The sequence below is a fragment of the Chroicocephalus ridibundus genome, chromosome Z (assembly GCF_963924245.1).
Source record: "Chroicocephalus ridibundus chromosome Z, bChrRid1.1, whole genome shotgun sequence".
Lineage (NCBI taxonomy): Eukaryota > Metazoa > Chordata > Aves > Charadriiformes > Laridae > Chroicocephalus > Chroicocephalus ridibundus.
In genome coordinates this window covers 16521880-16534535 of record NC_086316.1, presented here as the reverse complement: position 1 = coordinate 16534535, position 12656 = coordinate 16521880, and the positions used below count along the sequence as shown (strand labels likewise).

General features: G+C 43.1%; 1 protein-coding gene across 3 annotated transcripts in view; it reads left to right on the top strand.

Annotated features, from left to right (window-relative positions):
* The window catches only part of DGKQ (diacylglycerol kinase theta), a 99292-nt gene that overhangs the window by 46821 nt on the left and 39815 nt on the right, over positions 1 to 12656 (top strand). For all 3 annotated transcript variants that reach the window (XM_063319819.1, XM_063319820.1, XM_063319818.1), the window contains exon 7: positions 1937 to 2005. In XM_063319819.1, coding sequence (XP_063175889.1) covers positions 1937 to 2005 — 69 coding nt within the window. The remainder of the gene's footprint in view (positions 1 to 1936; positions 2006 to 12656) is intronic.

Here is a 12656-nt window from a genome sequence, read left to right as displayed (position 1 = left end):
GATGATTAGCATTTCTGTGGGATGCATCACGCAAGCATGTTTGTTCAGAAGTCCTCACACCGCGGCGTGCACGGAAGGTGCTCTTCTGTTGCCACAGCTGACGAAGGGCATCACTCAGAAGATTGTGAAAAGATCAGTCTGTGGTACCAAAGAAGTGTTGGCGGTTGCCTGGATGAGTTAACTGCTGCAGCACAGCTCTTCCAAAGCTGATGGTTGGGAAGTGCCAGATGACTTGTCCTAGATGGAGAATGAGCACATCATCGTTGACCTACTGGGGAGCATTCGTCCAGATTAGCTTCACTGAGTGAACATTCAGTGAACATCTCTGTGCTGAAAGTGGCTTTTCAAAACTCTTGGGCTAAGAAGAGAAGCGATGTGGAGCAGTTGTCTCCCTGTCCTCCAAGTAACTCCTGTCTCTGCCTGTTTCATAAGAAGTCATTGAACTTCACTGGAATAGTTCCAAGGTGCTGTTAGCGTAGACTTCCCTACTATCCAGACTGAGAGAGAAAGAGTAATAAAAAAAAATGTCAGCTTCTTCCCATCTAAACTTAGAAAAAGGCGAGGGCTGGGAGCAATCAGGAAATCTTTTATTTCTTATTGTTGTATTTATTTATTCTTTATTTAATTTGATTTTATCCGAAGTGAAATTCGAGAAGGCATTCAGCTTCCATTTATTTCAGGCTGTTTCAGGACCACATTGTCTAAATTTCTCTCCAGTTTGAAAGCTAATCTGTTTGTCAACTATAATAGGGAAAGTATTTCAACCCTTCTTTTATATTTTAAAAACCCCAACCCAGAAATATTATTGTTGGTGTTTCTTGTAGTCAGTTGAAGCATTACACAAATATTCCGTAAGTTACCTGGTCTCCAGTTTAGGACTCCTACCATGTACCCTTCTTGACATGCGGTGATTCTGCTTCTTGGAAGGTTTTCCTGCGTTAGGATTCTGGCTTTCCCAGTACCTCTTTTGCTCTGAAGATCTGTCTTTACTGATTTTATTTTATTTTTTTTCTCTCCTGTTTTGTGCTTTGATTTCATGCTTTCTCTCTCGACTGCAAGGCATAGATTTTATGAAGGTGTTATGTTTTATAAGGTGCCTGGCTTATATCTTTGGGAGCTTTGACCGCATCCCAGTCAAGACTGACTGTGAGTTTCAATGGGTGGGAGTATGAATACTATTATATGATCAGCACGCTGGGTTGGCTCGTGTTGCACGGTATTGCTGCCCTTAGAGAAGAAAAAATTACCAGGTTTGGATTTTTACCAGTCTTCCTGCATGGCCCAGGGTGTCAGGAATGAGAATGCAGTCAGGATGTTATCTTCACAGGAGCAAATGTAAATGTTAGTAGTTTTTATTTTAATCTTTTCTAAGTATTTTATGTGTGAATTGGCAGGCTGTGTTATCTGACGTGTTAGCTCCTAGCTTTTAGTGAGATTGTTGAGCAGCTGTCAAATTCCTCTTCTGAAGTGCAGTAATTTCTTTTTGGGTGTCAGCAAATCTATTTTTCAGTTATGGAAATTATTCATATAATACCCGTACTTCTGACTGGAGAGCTATTACTGCAATTTCTGGACCGATTTGGTGGTTTAAAACTTAATGGAAACCATATATACTTACTTCAATCACATGCAAACATTGCAGCTTGAAGTGGATGGAAAGCAGTGGTTGCGATGTTAAAGCTAATAGTAGAAGGACTTCAGGTGTGCTTTCACTGTAGTTACATGACAATGCAGGTTTGGGGGGGGTTGTTATGCTGGTTTTATAGTATGGATTGTTATCGTAAAAATAAGCAGAAGAAGAAAGTGTTCTGTTCCTACTGGATTCTTTTGTGGTAGCTTCTTCGAGGGAAACCATCCTCAAATGACAAATACTTTTTTTTTTTCCCCTTCTTCACATTAACAGGAATCCTTTCTTAAAATGTTTTTGTTTTCACAGATGAAGATGATGATGTTGATGGGTCAACACAGGGATCAGCAAAAGATGTCCAAATTTCAACAGATTCAAGTAAGCAGAATTTTAGTAAATGGTGAATTCCAGTCTTTATTAATGTAATCTTAAATTGCTTTGCCTTATGTAAAAATATTAAAAGGCTGTTTTTCTAATGATGGGTATCAATTTGAGGTCCAAAGTTTTGATCCAACAGACTTATCCAGGGTCTTACAAATATCTCATCACTGTTTTTCCACTGGTAGTTTGCCATAAGTGACAATGTATTCATTACCCTGACAAATAGGTCATTTCTCTCAACATGGTGGTCAAAGCAAGCATAGTATTAACAATCCATAGTTAAGCAACCAATTTAAAGGGCAGACAGCATGTCTTTTCAAAGCCTTTTTCTTTTAAGATAGCTGGATCCAACCTTACTGAAGACACCAGGTGATTAATTTTTATTTTTTGCAGGGGGAGGGGTTGGGTATGTTAGAATAAAAGTGTTTGTATTCCTCTGTGTCATGATTGGGCTGGGCTGGTTGCTTCTTATGCAGTTGCATTCTTATGCATTGGAGATTTCTGGGGTTGGAATTAGCCAAACTTACTTTCAGAAGCTGAAGCCAACCACAATTTAAGGGCATCCCACCCCCTGTATCTATATGAGCAACTGCAGGAACATAGTACTTGCTGCCTAATGTAGCTGCATGGATTGTTGTAAAAACCAAAATTTCAAATCAATAAATATGATTAATCTTTTTTTCTCCTTTTTTTTTGTTCACCTAAAGTTCTTAGAAAATTAATAGGATAATTGGGCAAATGCTGTTTAGATTTTTAAAAAATCCAGCTCAGTAAATAATTAACTCAGTTATGGAAGGATCTCAAGCATGCTCTTGTTTCACTTCTTAAAATTTGAAGCTGGTGTCTCTTTAATGACTAAGTTATGATCCACCACCATGCTCCCTTATTATGGCGCCAGGCTCTGACTAACTGCAGTTTATGTAAGAAACTTTCACTTTTCCCATTTTTTTTAAGTGACATAAGTCGCTGAGTGTCAGTCTTGTATATTTCACCAACTGAAGCTATTTCCCTTACTCATGACTGTCAAAGAGAGCAAACTGCGTATCCAGTTCCGCTTTAGACAGCCTTCACAAAAGACGGAAAAATAATATGAAAATTAGGGGCAGGATACAAACTTTAATATGTCTTTTGTTCATATACAGTGTCTGGCTACGGACTGGAGAAAGCAGCATCAAATGTTACATTTTTCAAGGCTCGTGTAAAGAATTGTTAGTTGTGTTTTAAATAGAACAGTGGCATTAAATAACATTGCTTCCTCTCAATGCATTTTCACAAAACAGAAGTCAGTGTAGAGCCCTGTAACTTTTCTGTGATTTAGAAAGCTTAATTAGGTAGGCAGTGATTCTAATATCTCTAAATCCAAAGCATTCACAGAAAAATGAAATGTTTGAAAGCTTTAGTTTAATGATGTTAGGGGTCTCCAAGTCTGGTACCCCAGTAGAGGTGAAGCTGATGCAACATCCTGCCCCCAGGGACTGAGCCATTGATGGATCAGACTAAGAGGAAGGTCTCTTGGATTCTGCGTGTGTATACATTTATGTATTCTGATACTTAGATATGTGTATATATATACATGTGTATGTGGCTGTGTGCATACATATATGCACACGCAGGCCTTCCTCCCCCTAGGTCTCTCAGTGGATCCCCAGCCCCCACGGTCCCTCCAGCAGACATCCTGGACCTCCTGGTCCTTCCAGTAGTCATCTCTGCCAGGTGCCTCATTCACAGAGACACATGCAGATGTGGCTCCTAGCCCATGTGCCAGCGAGTCCAGCCAGCTCATGCAACAGCTGTTGCTCTGGTTGCTGGCACCATGGACACATGGGTCACAGTGACCTGCGGTCCTGCTTGAGTTGCTGCACTCACAGACCCACGTGCACACATGCAGGAGGGTGGAAACCACACCCACAAAAAGAGTTAGAAATAACATTTAATGAGAAGACAGGACAGACCGTGCTGCAGGGTATGGCGAGGATACACACCAACCAGCAGCCTCTCCACCTGTGACCACCTTCTTTTATCTCCTTACCTCTATTTTCCCATGCTTGTTCCTCCCCAAACCACCTTGATCCCTTCTTTCCCCTGCCTCTGGTTACTCCCCTAAACATCCAATAAAACCTCTTGTACAAGCCCAGAATGCTCTTCCCATCCACCGCATGGAGCCCCACACCCTCAGTGGCCTCCTCAGTTGGGGAGGTGACCCACAGAGCTTCTCCTGTGGGCTCACCTGATGGGTGCAACCGCCAGCCCATGGGGTGATGCCCTTGCACCAGGGCAGGGCATGGCTTCTCTGATAACTTGTCTGACAAAGTTACTGGGGTTCACCTACCAGTCATTGTGTATCTGTGCCTCTGTGTGTGTGTGTGGAGTCATAACCCATCAAATTAAACATGACAGAGGCACGGTTATAGCCTGCTGGACCTCTTCCACCCTGATCTAGATAATACCACTTGTGTAGCATGGGTCAAGAAGGAGCTGCTTGTTAGCTTCTGTGTGTTGACTCAGTACATCTGCCGCATCTTTTGGGATGGTATCATGCCCTCCCTCAGGAGTGTCTGAACTGAATTATATTCCAGAATATTGTAGCTTTTCTTAATTCCAGCTCTCCGTGTTTTACAGATGCATGTTTTTTAAAACAGTGAAAAAAGTCAGAGCAAATTGAATAGTATTGACTTCTAAAGACATGTTTTTCTGTAGGAAAGAAGCCAGTAGAAAAGGATGCAAAGTCTGTAGATTAATACTGGAAAAAAATTGAATTACTGGTCTGCATTCCCTTTTGCTTCTTTGCTATTTTAGTAGGCTTGTTGAGTGAAGTGTAAATTTAGAAGATTTAAATATCAATTTTGGGAGCTAAAATATGTTAAATCAACCATGGAACTTAGCCTACCAAGATACTGAAGCCAAAAGCTAACACGACCATAAAAACAACCCTACACTTTCTGAGATGATAGATGTAACAGACTTACAGAGCAGATTTGGAAAAAGACTGTAAATCCTTGTGCCTGAGAACACGAGCCAACTTCTAAGGACTTGTCTACATAGTGGACAGCTAACCTAACGAGAACTGAATGTTACAGGGATAGTGGGATAAACATCATGTGGATGCTGTCAGTAGTGTAGTGGGGAAAGAGTTGGGCCCCAATGTCCATTTTCATACTAAAATAATTTTTGGACATTCTGGGAATATATAAGTGATAAAACTGGTCTGTATTGACAGACCTCAGATAGCTGGCGTTGGAGGTAAAGAAGGGAATTAAAAGTGCTCCTTTGGGGGGAGCCTTTCGGGGGTGTGCCTTGTCTGTCCTTTCTGGGATGCAATGATGAACTAGGTTTCAGCCAGCACACATTATTCTAGTTTTCCTGGAGACAGAATTCATTGGTCTCTGCTAAGATGCAACCACAGATGTAATCTGTCAAGCTTCAGAAGTCAAAGGCAAACTTTTGAAAATCATTCCTATTACTTCATGGTAATATGGAGGCTTAGTGGAGGGGAAAAAAAATTTGGCTTGTTTTGTATACAACAAATGAATCCTAGAGGAGGTATTTCATTAATTCCTGAAATAAAAACATGAGTTAAGAGCTCTTACTTTTGTGTCAGTCTGCAGGGATCTGGGAACATGAAAAGACATTAGATTCTGCCCTAATTGCTTGCCAGGAATCAATAAAAGCTGAAGGTACTTGACTACTGTGTAGTGAGGCCTAGGCAGCTCTTATTTATTGTGAAGCTTATCCATAGATAGTAGTTAAAGGATGTTGAGGATGTGGAGAAGTACTTCTTTCCTCACAAAAGCTTCTGTTCAGTGGTATTTCAAGAGATACTCATTTGCAAATTGAATTGTCATACCCGGTGTCACGGTGAAAACATTCTTTTCCCCCAGAACAGTTTGCTTCACCTGCGTTTGAAGATATTTTGAAAAAGAGGTTTATGCTCAACTGTGTTGAATGAACTAGTGGCTTAAGTGCTGGAAGAGGTTGTGTATTTCCATTTTTTCGTTCAGTTGCCTATAACAACTGGGAAAAGAAAGATGAGTGTTCTGAAAAATCATGTTACTTTTCTTTTGCTTCACTTTCCCTATTGTGCATGTCTTCTTTCCTCTCCTTCCCTCAGCCCCCTTCATCTGCCTTTTCTGTCACTTGATAGTGCCCGCTATTGTTCTTGCTTCTCACCAGATTGTGATTTGTGCACTTCCCCAACTTGTTCCCTCCCTTCCCCAAGCACAACATTTACTCCCCAGTATTACTGCCCCTTTGGCTTGGTTCCCTTTCAGTCTGCCTGTCCCTCTCTTGTTCCCTGGATTATAGAATGGTTCAGGTTGGAAGGGACCTTAAAGACCATCTAGTTCCAACCCCCTGCCCTGGGCAGGGACACCTCCCACTAGACCAGGCTGCTCAAAGCCCCATCCAGCCTGGCCTTGAACACTTCCAGGGATGGGGCATCCACAGCTTCTCTGGGCAACCTGTTCCAGTGTCTCACCACCCTCACAGTAAAGAATTCTTTCCTAATGTCTAATCTAAATCTACCGTCTTTCAGTTTGAAGCCATTAACCCTCATCCTATCACTGCATACCCTTGTCCCTTCTTCATCCTTGATGTCTAGTATTAGTTGATAGTCAAAACATTGGCTGCTCTAGATGTCTCTTTCAGGGAAGGCAAGCACCTCTTCCTAACTACTTCATCTGAAAATGTAAAGAGGTTTTATAGAAAATCTCTTCAAGAAGAAAGATTGAAAAAATCTTCCTGTAGTTCTGTAGCATCATTGCCAGAAGGCTATAGAGAGATGTTCGCACCATTCTTACTTGCTTTATTGCTGAGGTGTAGATAGTGAATGGTAATACTGAAATATACAGGCTGAAAGAGTTGGGGTTGTTCATCCTGGAGAAGAGAAGGCTCGCGGGAGACCTTATAGCAGCCATCCAGTACCTGAAGGGGGCCTACAGGAAAGCTGGGGAGGGGCTGTTTGCAAGGGCATGTAGCGATAGGACAAGGAGCAATGGTTTTAAACTAGAGCTGGGTAGGTTTAGATTAGCCATTAGGAAGAAGTTCTTTACACTGAGGGTGGTGAGACACTGGCACAGGTTGCCCAGAGAGGTGGTGGAGGCCCCATCCCTGGAGACATTCAAGGCCAGGCTTGATGAGGCTCTGAGCAACCTGATCTAGTTGAAGATGTCCCTGCTTACTGCAGGGGTGCTGAACTAGATGACCTTTAAAGGTCCCTTCCAACCCAGCACATTCTGTGATTCTATGAAATAAACCAAAATTTTGCCAGTCCACACTGTTGTAATTTGAGGTAGCAGTGACTAGAGAAGGAGAGCAGAAAGCATGTGGATAGCGCAAGTTTTGTTGGGAAGAATGGTTCTTGGTAAACAGCACTGCTAGAATTTAGTCTTTAAGACTAAATTCCACCAATATGTTGGTGTAGGCCTCTAACTTTCTTCTGTGGCAAATACATTCAGGACTACATCATTTTCCTGTCTCTGCTACAAGGCGCACATAAGTCTTTTTAGGAGCTGTGTCCTCCTGTCTGTGGGGATTTGGAAGTCAAAGGACATGAGCTTTGGACTCATCAAATGCTGTTTAGCCTTTTCCCAGGAAAACTTGGTATCTTAGCCACTGAAATCAAATTCCATAGTTTGGTAGATTGTGCCTGGAGTTGACCTTTTTGTAGTCATTTTCCCCTTGAAAAGCATAAGCATGAAGAACAGCTTTTTTTCAACTCAGTATCCCATGATAAGAAAAGAAGTAATGTGTTTTTCAGGAGAAAGTCCTGATACTGTGTAGCCTGATCCAGCAGGAAAAGATGAAAGACATTTGGCAGTGAAGTGTCAGTCCAATAAAACAGGCAGTAACTCCTTTAAATACCAAAATTTTTTATGTGCATCTGTTGCATATTAGCAAGATTTTTTTATACTAAGTAGGGGTATGTAGACTTCACTTCTCTAATTGGGTCATTTTCTAATTTTTAAAAATTGGAAGAGGAGGGAGAAAGAGCTTTATCTAACTTTAAAAGTGATTATACTTTATCTTCTTTCCAAGGCTAGTTAGACAAATCAGACTAGCGTGAGACACTTCTTCACTTTCATGTTGTGGATGTACACTTGAATTAGTTGGTATGGTCTTTCGTTAACCTGTCCCCATAAGCTCATACACAGGAAAGCCATCTTTCATCAGGTTGCAGTAAAAGTGACCACTGTGAGGAGGACAATGACAAAGTTAACCATGATTTTTTTGCTGATAAATTGAGCTTGTTTTGTATGACGAGTAACCAGATTGCCTCAAGGAAAGCAGGACTGAGCATACTGTGTATTTATCTAAGGAACGTACTTGAGCTTAGGGCATTAGTACTGGTCTGTAGGTCTAAACTCCTCCTTGCGAACCAGTTTATTTTAAGAGTCAAGCCAACTTTTTGCAACATTTGGCTGGTCTTAAGAAGCAGAGAGCTCATAAAAAAAATCTCCCGTCGAAACTGCTAGGGATTCTCTCAGGCCAGCTAGTATCTAACAAGAGCAGACTGCAAGGGCAATTCAGATGAAAACAAGTACTAAAACCTGGATGAATGTTTTTATTCTCAGATGGTTGTCTACCCTCTGGATTGCTAGCGAAAACAGTGGAGGTTTTGATAATCTGACGAAAGTTCATACTCAGAACATTTGCTGTGCTGTCAGTAACCAGCATTTGCTGTGTTTTCTGAAGTTGTGTTAGCCTTAAAGAAGGTCACGCAGGACCCTGTGTGTCTTTTGCTTAAAATTTATCTGTGCTAAAGTCACCATGGAGATCACTCTGACAGAAATCTGTTTCTAAAAGAATTTCACTTTTTCTGACATTAATCCAGCAGGGTTTAAAGGAGTGAATCACTTCCTGACGTGTGCTATAGTCTCAATGCAATGGCAATAGAGTTTCAAGGATACTTTATAAGTGAGAGCTGATGTTTACATGTTCCTTATATTGTGACTGAAAAAAAAAAAGACAATAGACGCAACCACTAAGTTGATAATTTGAAAACTGAAGAGACAAATCCACCTGGTAAAACTACTTCTCATACTAAAAAAAATACTTAAAAAGTCCTGCTGTATCATATCATATATCCCAAGCTCACTTTATCTGTAGAATAATTTATGCTCCATTGCTGCAAAGAGTGTACGCTGCATGTGGAGGTTGTGTGATTAGTTTTCTTAAATAGCTGGTGTAAAAGGTTTCAGCTAACTACTCTCAAGAGTATGTGAAGAACAGTCATATAGGAAAGAAGAAATAAGAGCTGTGCTTCCAAAGTTCATTCTTCTTGACAGGAGCCAGAAGTAAAGCTGCAAAACCAGAAGCCCAGAATTCTGTCATGTTGTAGATACTGTTTAGAAAGGCAGTAATTTTTGCTTCTTCTATTTGACTGTCATTTAGGATTTTAGTTCTTTTGCTTCCTGCTTAAACCCTTTGTTCTTTCACATTGATGTCCAAGTGGAAACCAGTGACAAGTGGTGTCTCTCAAGGGTTCATACTGGGACAAGTGCTATTTATTATCTTCGTCAATGACAGATAGTGAGATTGAGTGAACCTTCAGTAAGTTTGCGGATGACACCAGGCTGAGCGGTGCAGTTGATTCACTAGAGGGAAGGGCTGCCATCCAGAGGGACCTTGAGAGGATTAAGAAATGGGCCTGTGTAAACCTCATGGAGTTCAACAAGGCCAGGTCCTGCACCTGAGTCAGGATAATCCCCAGTATCAGTACAGGCTGGAGGGTGAGTGGACTGAGAGCAGCCCTGTGAAGAAGGACTTGGGGGTATTGGTGGATGAGAAGCTCAACATGAGCCGACATGTGTGCTCACAGCCCAGAAAGCCAACTGCATCCTGGGTCGCATCAAAAGAAGTATGGCCAGCAGGTCGAGGGAGGTGGTTCTGCCCCTCTGCTCTGCTCTGGTGAGACCCCACCTGGAGTACTGCGTCCAGCTCTGGAGCCCTCAATACAGGAAAGGCATGGACCTGAGCGGGTACAGAGAAGGACCACGAAGATGATGAGAGGGCTGGAGCACCTCTCCTATGAGGACTGAGAGAGTTGGGGTTGTTAAGCCTGAAGAAGAGAAGGTTCTGGGAACACCTTATTGCAGCCATTCGATACTTAAAGGGGGCATATAAGCAGGGCATAGACAGACTTTTTACCAGGCCCTGTAGTGACAGGCCAACAGGCAACCATTTTAAACTGAAAGATGGTAGATTTAGATTGGACATAAGAAAGACAGGTTTTACAATGATGGTGGTGAGACACTGGCACAAGCTGCCCAGAAAAGCTGTGGATGCACCATCATTGGAAGTGTTCAAGTTCGTGTTGCATGGGGCGTTGATCAACCTGATCTAGTGAAAGATGTCTCCGTGGCAGGGTGTTTGGACTAAATGATCTCTGAAGCTCCCTTTAAACCCAAACTATTCTATGGTTCTATGATCTTATTTATTCTGTTTGTCTCTCTTTCTTTCTTTGTACAAGCATCTCTTGTACAGGCTTCCCTTTTCAGAGTCACAGCATGGCTGGGGTTGGAGGCAGTATGGAGATTGTCTAGGTCAGTCCCCTGATCAAGCAGTGTCTATCAAAGCAGTTTGTTTAGGGTCATGTCCAGTCAGGTTTTGAATATCTCCAAGGACGGAGACTTCACAACCCTGCCTGGACAACCTGTTGAAGTCTCACAGTAGGAAAGGTTTTTTTCCTAGGTTTAAATGTAGTTTCTTGTGTTTCAGTTTGTGCCCATTGCCTCTTGTCTGTTCACCTTTATACCCTCCCATTATTACTTACAGATAAACACACACACACCCGCACTGACTCCCCAATCCTTCATTCTCCAGCATGAACACTCCCAGCTCTCTCAGCCTCTCCTCATATGAGAGATGCTCCAATCCTGTCATCTTCATGGGCCCTCCCTGCCTTTGCTCCAATACGTCCATGTCTTTCTTGCACTGAAGAGCCCAGGACTGGGCACCGCTTTCCTGATGAGGTCTCAGCAAGGCCAAGTAGAGGGAAATAATCGTCTCTGTCAGCCTTCTGTCAATACTGTTACTAATGCAGCCCAGAGTGCAGTTAGCCAGATGTCAGGGAATGTTGCTGACTTACGGTCTACTTGATGTCCACCAGGAACCCCAGGCTATCTCTGCCAAACTGCTTTCCAGCCAGTTGGACCCCTGCCTGGGTTATTCCTGTCCAGGTGCAGGGCTTGGCGTTTCACTGTTTTGAACTTTATGAGGTTCCTGGTGGCCGATTTCTCCAGCCTGTCGAGGTCTCTCTGAATAGCAGCACACCCATCTGGTCTGTCAGGCACTTCTGCCAGTTTTGTGTCCTCTGCAAACATGCTGAGGATGTACTCTGTCCTATCATCTAGGTCATGAGTGAAGAAATGAAACAATATTGGCCCCAGTATTGACTTGCAAGAGTGCTCCACTGGTGACTAGCCTACAGCTGCACTTCACATTTCTGTAGAAAACCCTTTGAGCACAGCAGTACAGCCAGTTTTCAGTCCACCTCTCTCTCCACTTGCCTAGTCTGTGCTTCATCCATTTGTCTGTGAGGTTGCTAAGAGACATAGTGTCAAAAGCCTAACTAAAGTAAATAAAAACAACATCCAATGCTCTTCCCTTAGCCACCCAGTGAGCTGTCTCATCATAGAAAGCTACCGTGTTGGTTAGGCACAATTTCCCTTGATAGATCTCTTGCTGACTACTCCCACTCTTTAATATGTTTAAACATGGTTTCCAGGGTTAATTGCTCAATCACTTTCCCAGAGATCGAGGTCAGGCTGATCAATTTGTGGTTCCTCAGAGCCTCCTTCCTACCCTTCATGAAGATACAGCTGACACTTGCTTTCTTCCAGTCCTTGGTTGATACTGCTGTTTGCTTTATTCCCCACCATTCAGGCTCCCAAGCACCAGCATCTGGTGGTCACTGCAGCCAGGGCTGTCCCCAGCCTTTACATCCTCAACCAGTTCTTCCTTGTTTGTAAGAATCAGGTCCAGCAGAGCATCTCGCCTCTTCAGTTCATTACTTGTGTTAGGAAGTTGTCATTAGCACAGCCCAGAAACCTCATGGATTGCTTATGCTTGGCTGTCTTGTCCCTCCAGCAGGTGTGTCAGTGGCTCAAGTCCTCAGTGAGGACCAGGGCCTGCAAATGTGAGGCTTCTTGCAGTTGTTGGGAAGAGGCATCATCTGCTTTATCTACCACTTCTTCCTAATCAAGGTGTTTGTAACAGCCACCGTGATGTCACCCATACACTGGTCTGTCCACTACCCATAAACTCCTGCTGTCTCATCATCTGTCTCAAGGCAGAGCTCCAAGCATCCCTTCTGCTCTCACACTGAAGGGGCTCGCAAGGAACTCCCCCTCCTTGCCATTCCAGCCCATCATTCCTCAGCAGCCTGTGTCCATCCCCAGCGGCACACCAGTTGTGTGAGCTGTCACAACAACCCATGACCCCAAAGAGATCACAGCCCTGAATGACGTGCAGACCTCCAGGTTCTTGTTGTGTGCCGTGCTGTGGGCACCTCAGAGAGGTGCCCAGCTGTGCCCATTTCCAGGGAAAGGTACACAAGTTTTCCTCAATACTCCTGGCTAGCAAGCATTTCCCTCTTTACATGTGGATGCACACGGGATGGGTCACCTTCAGCCCTGCTCTGTTCTCAAAG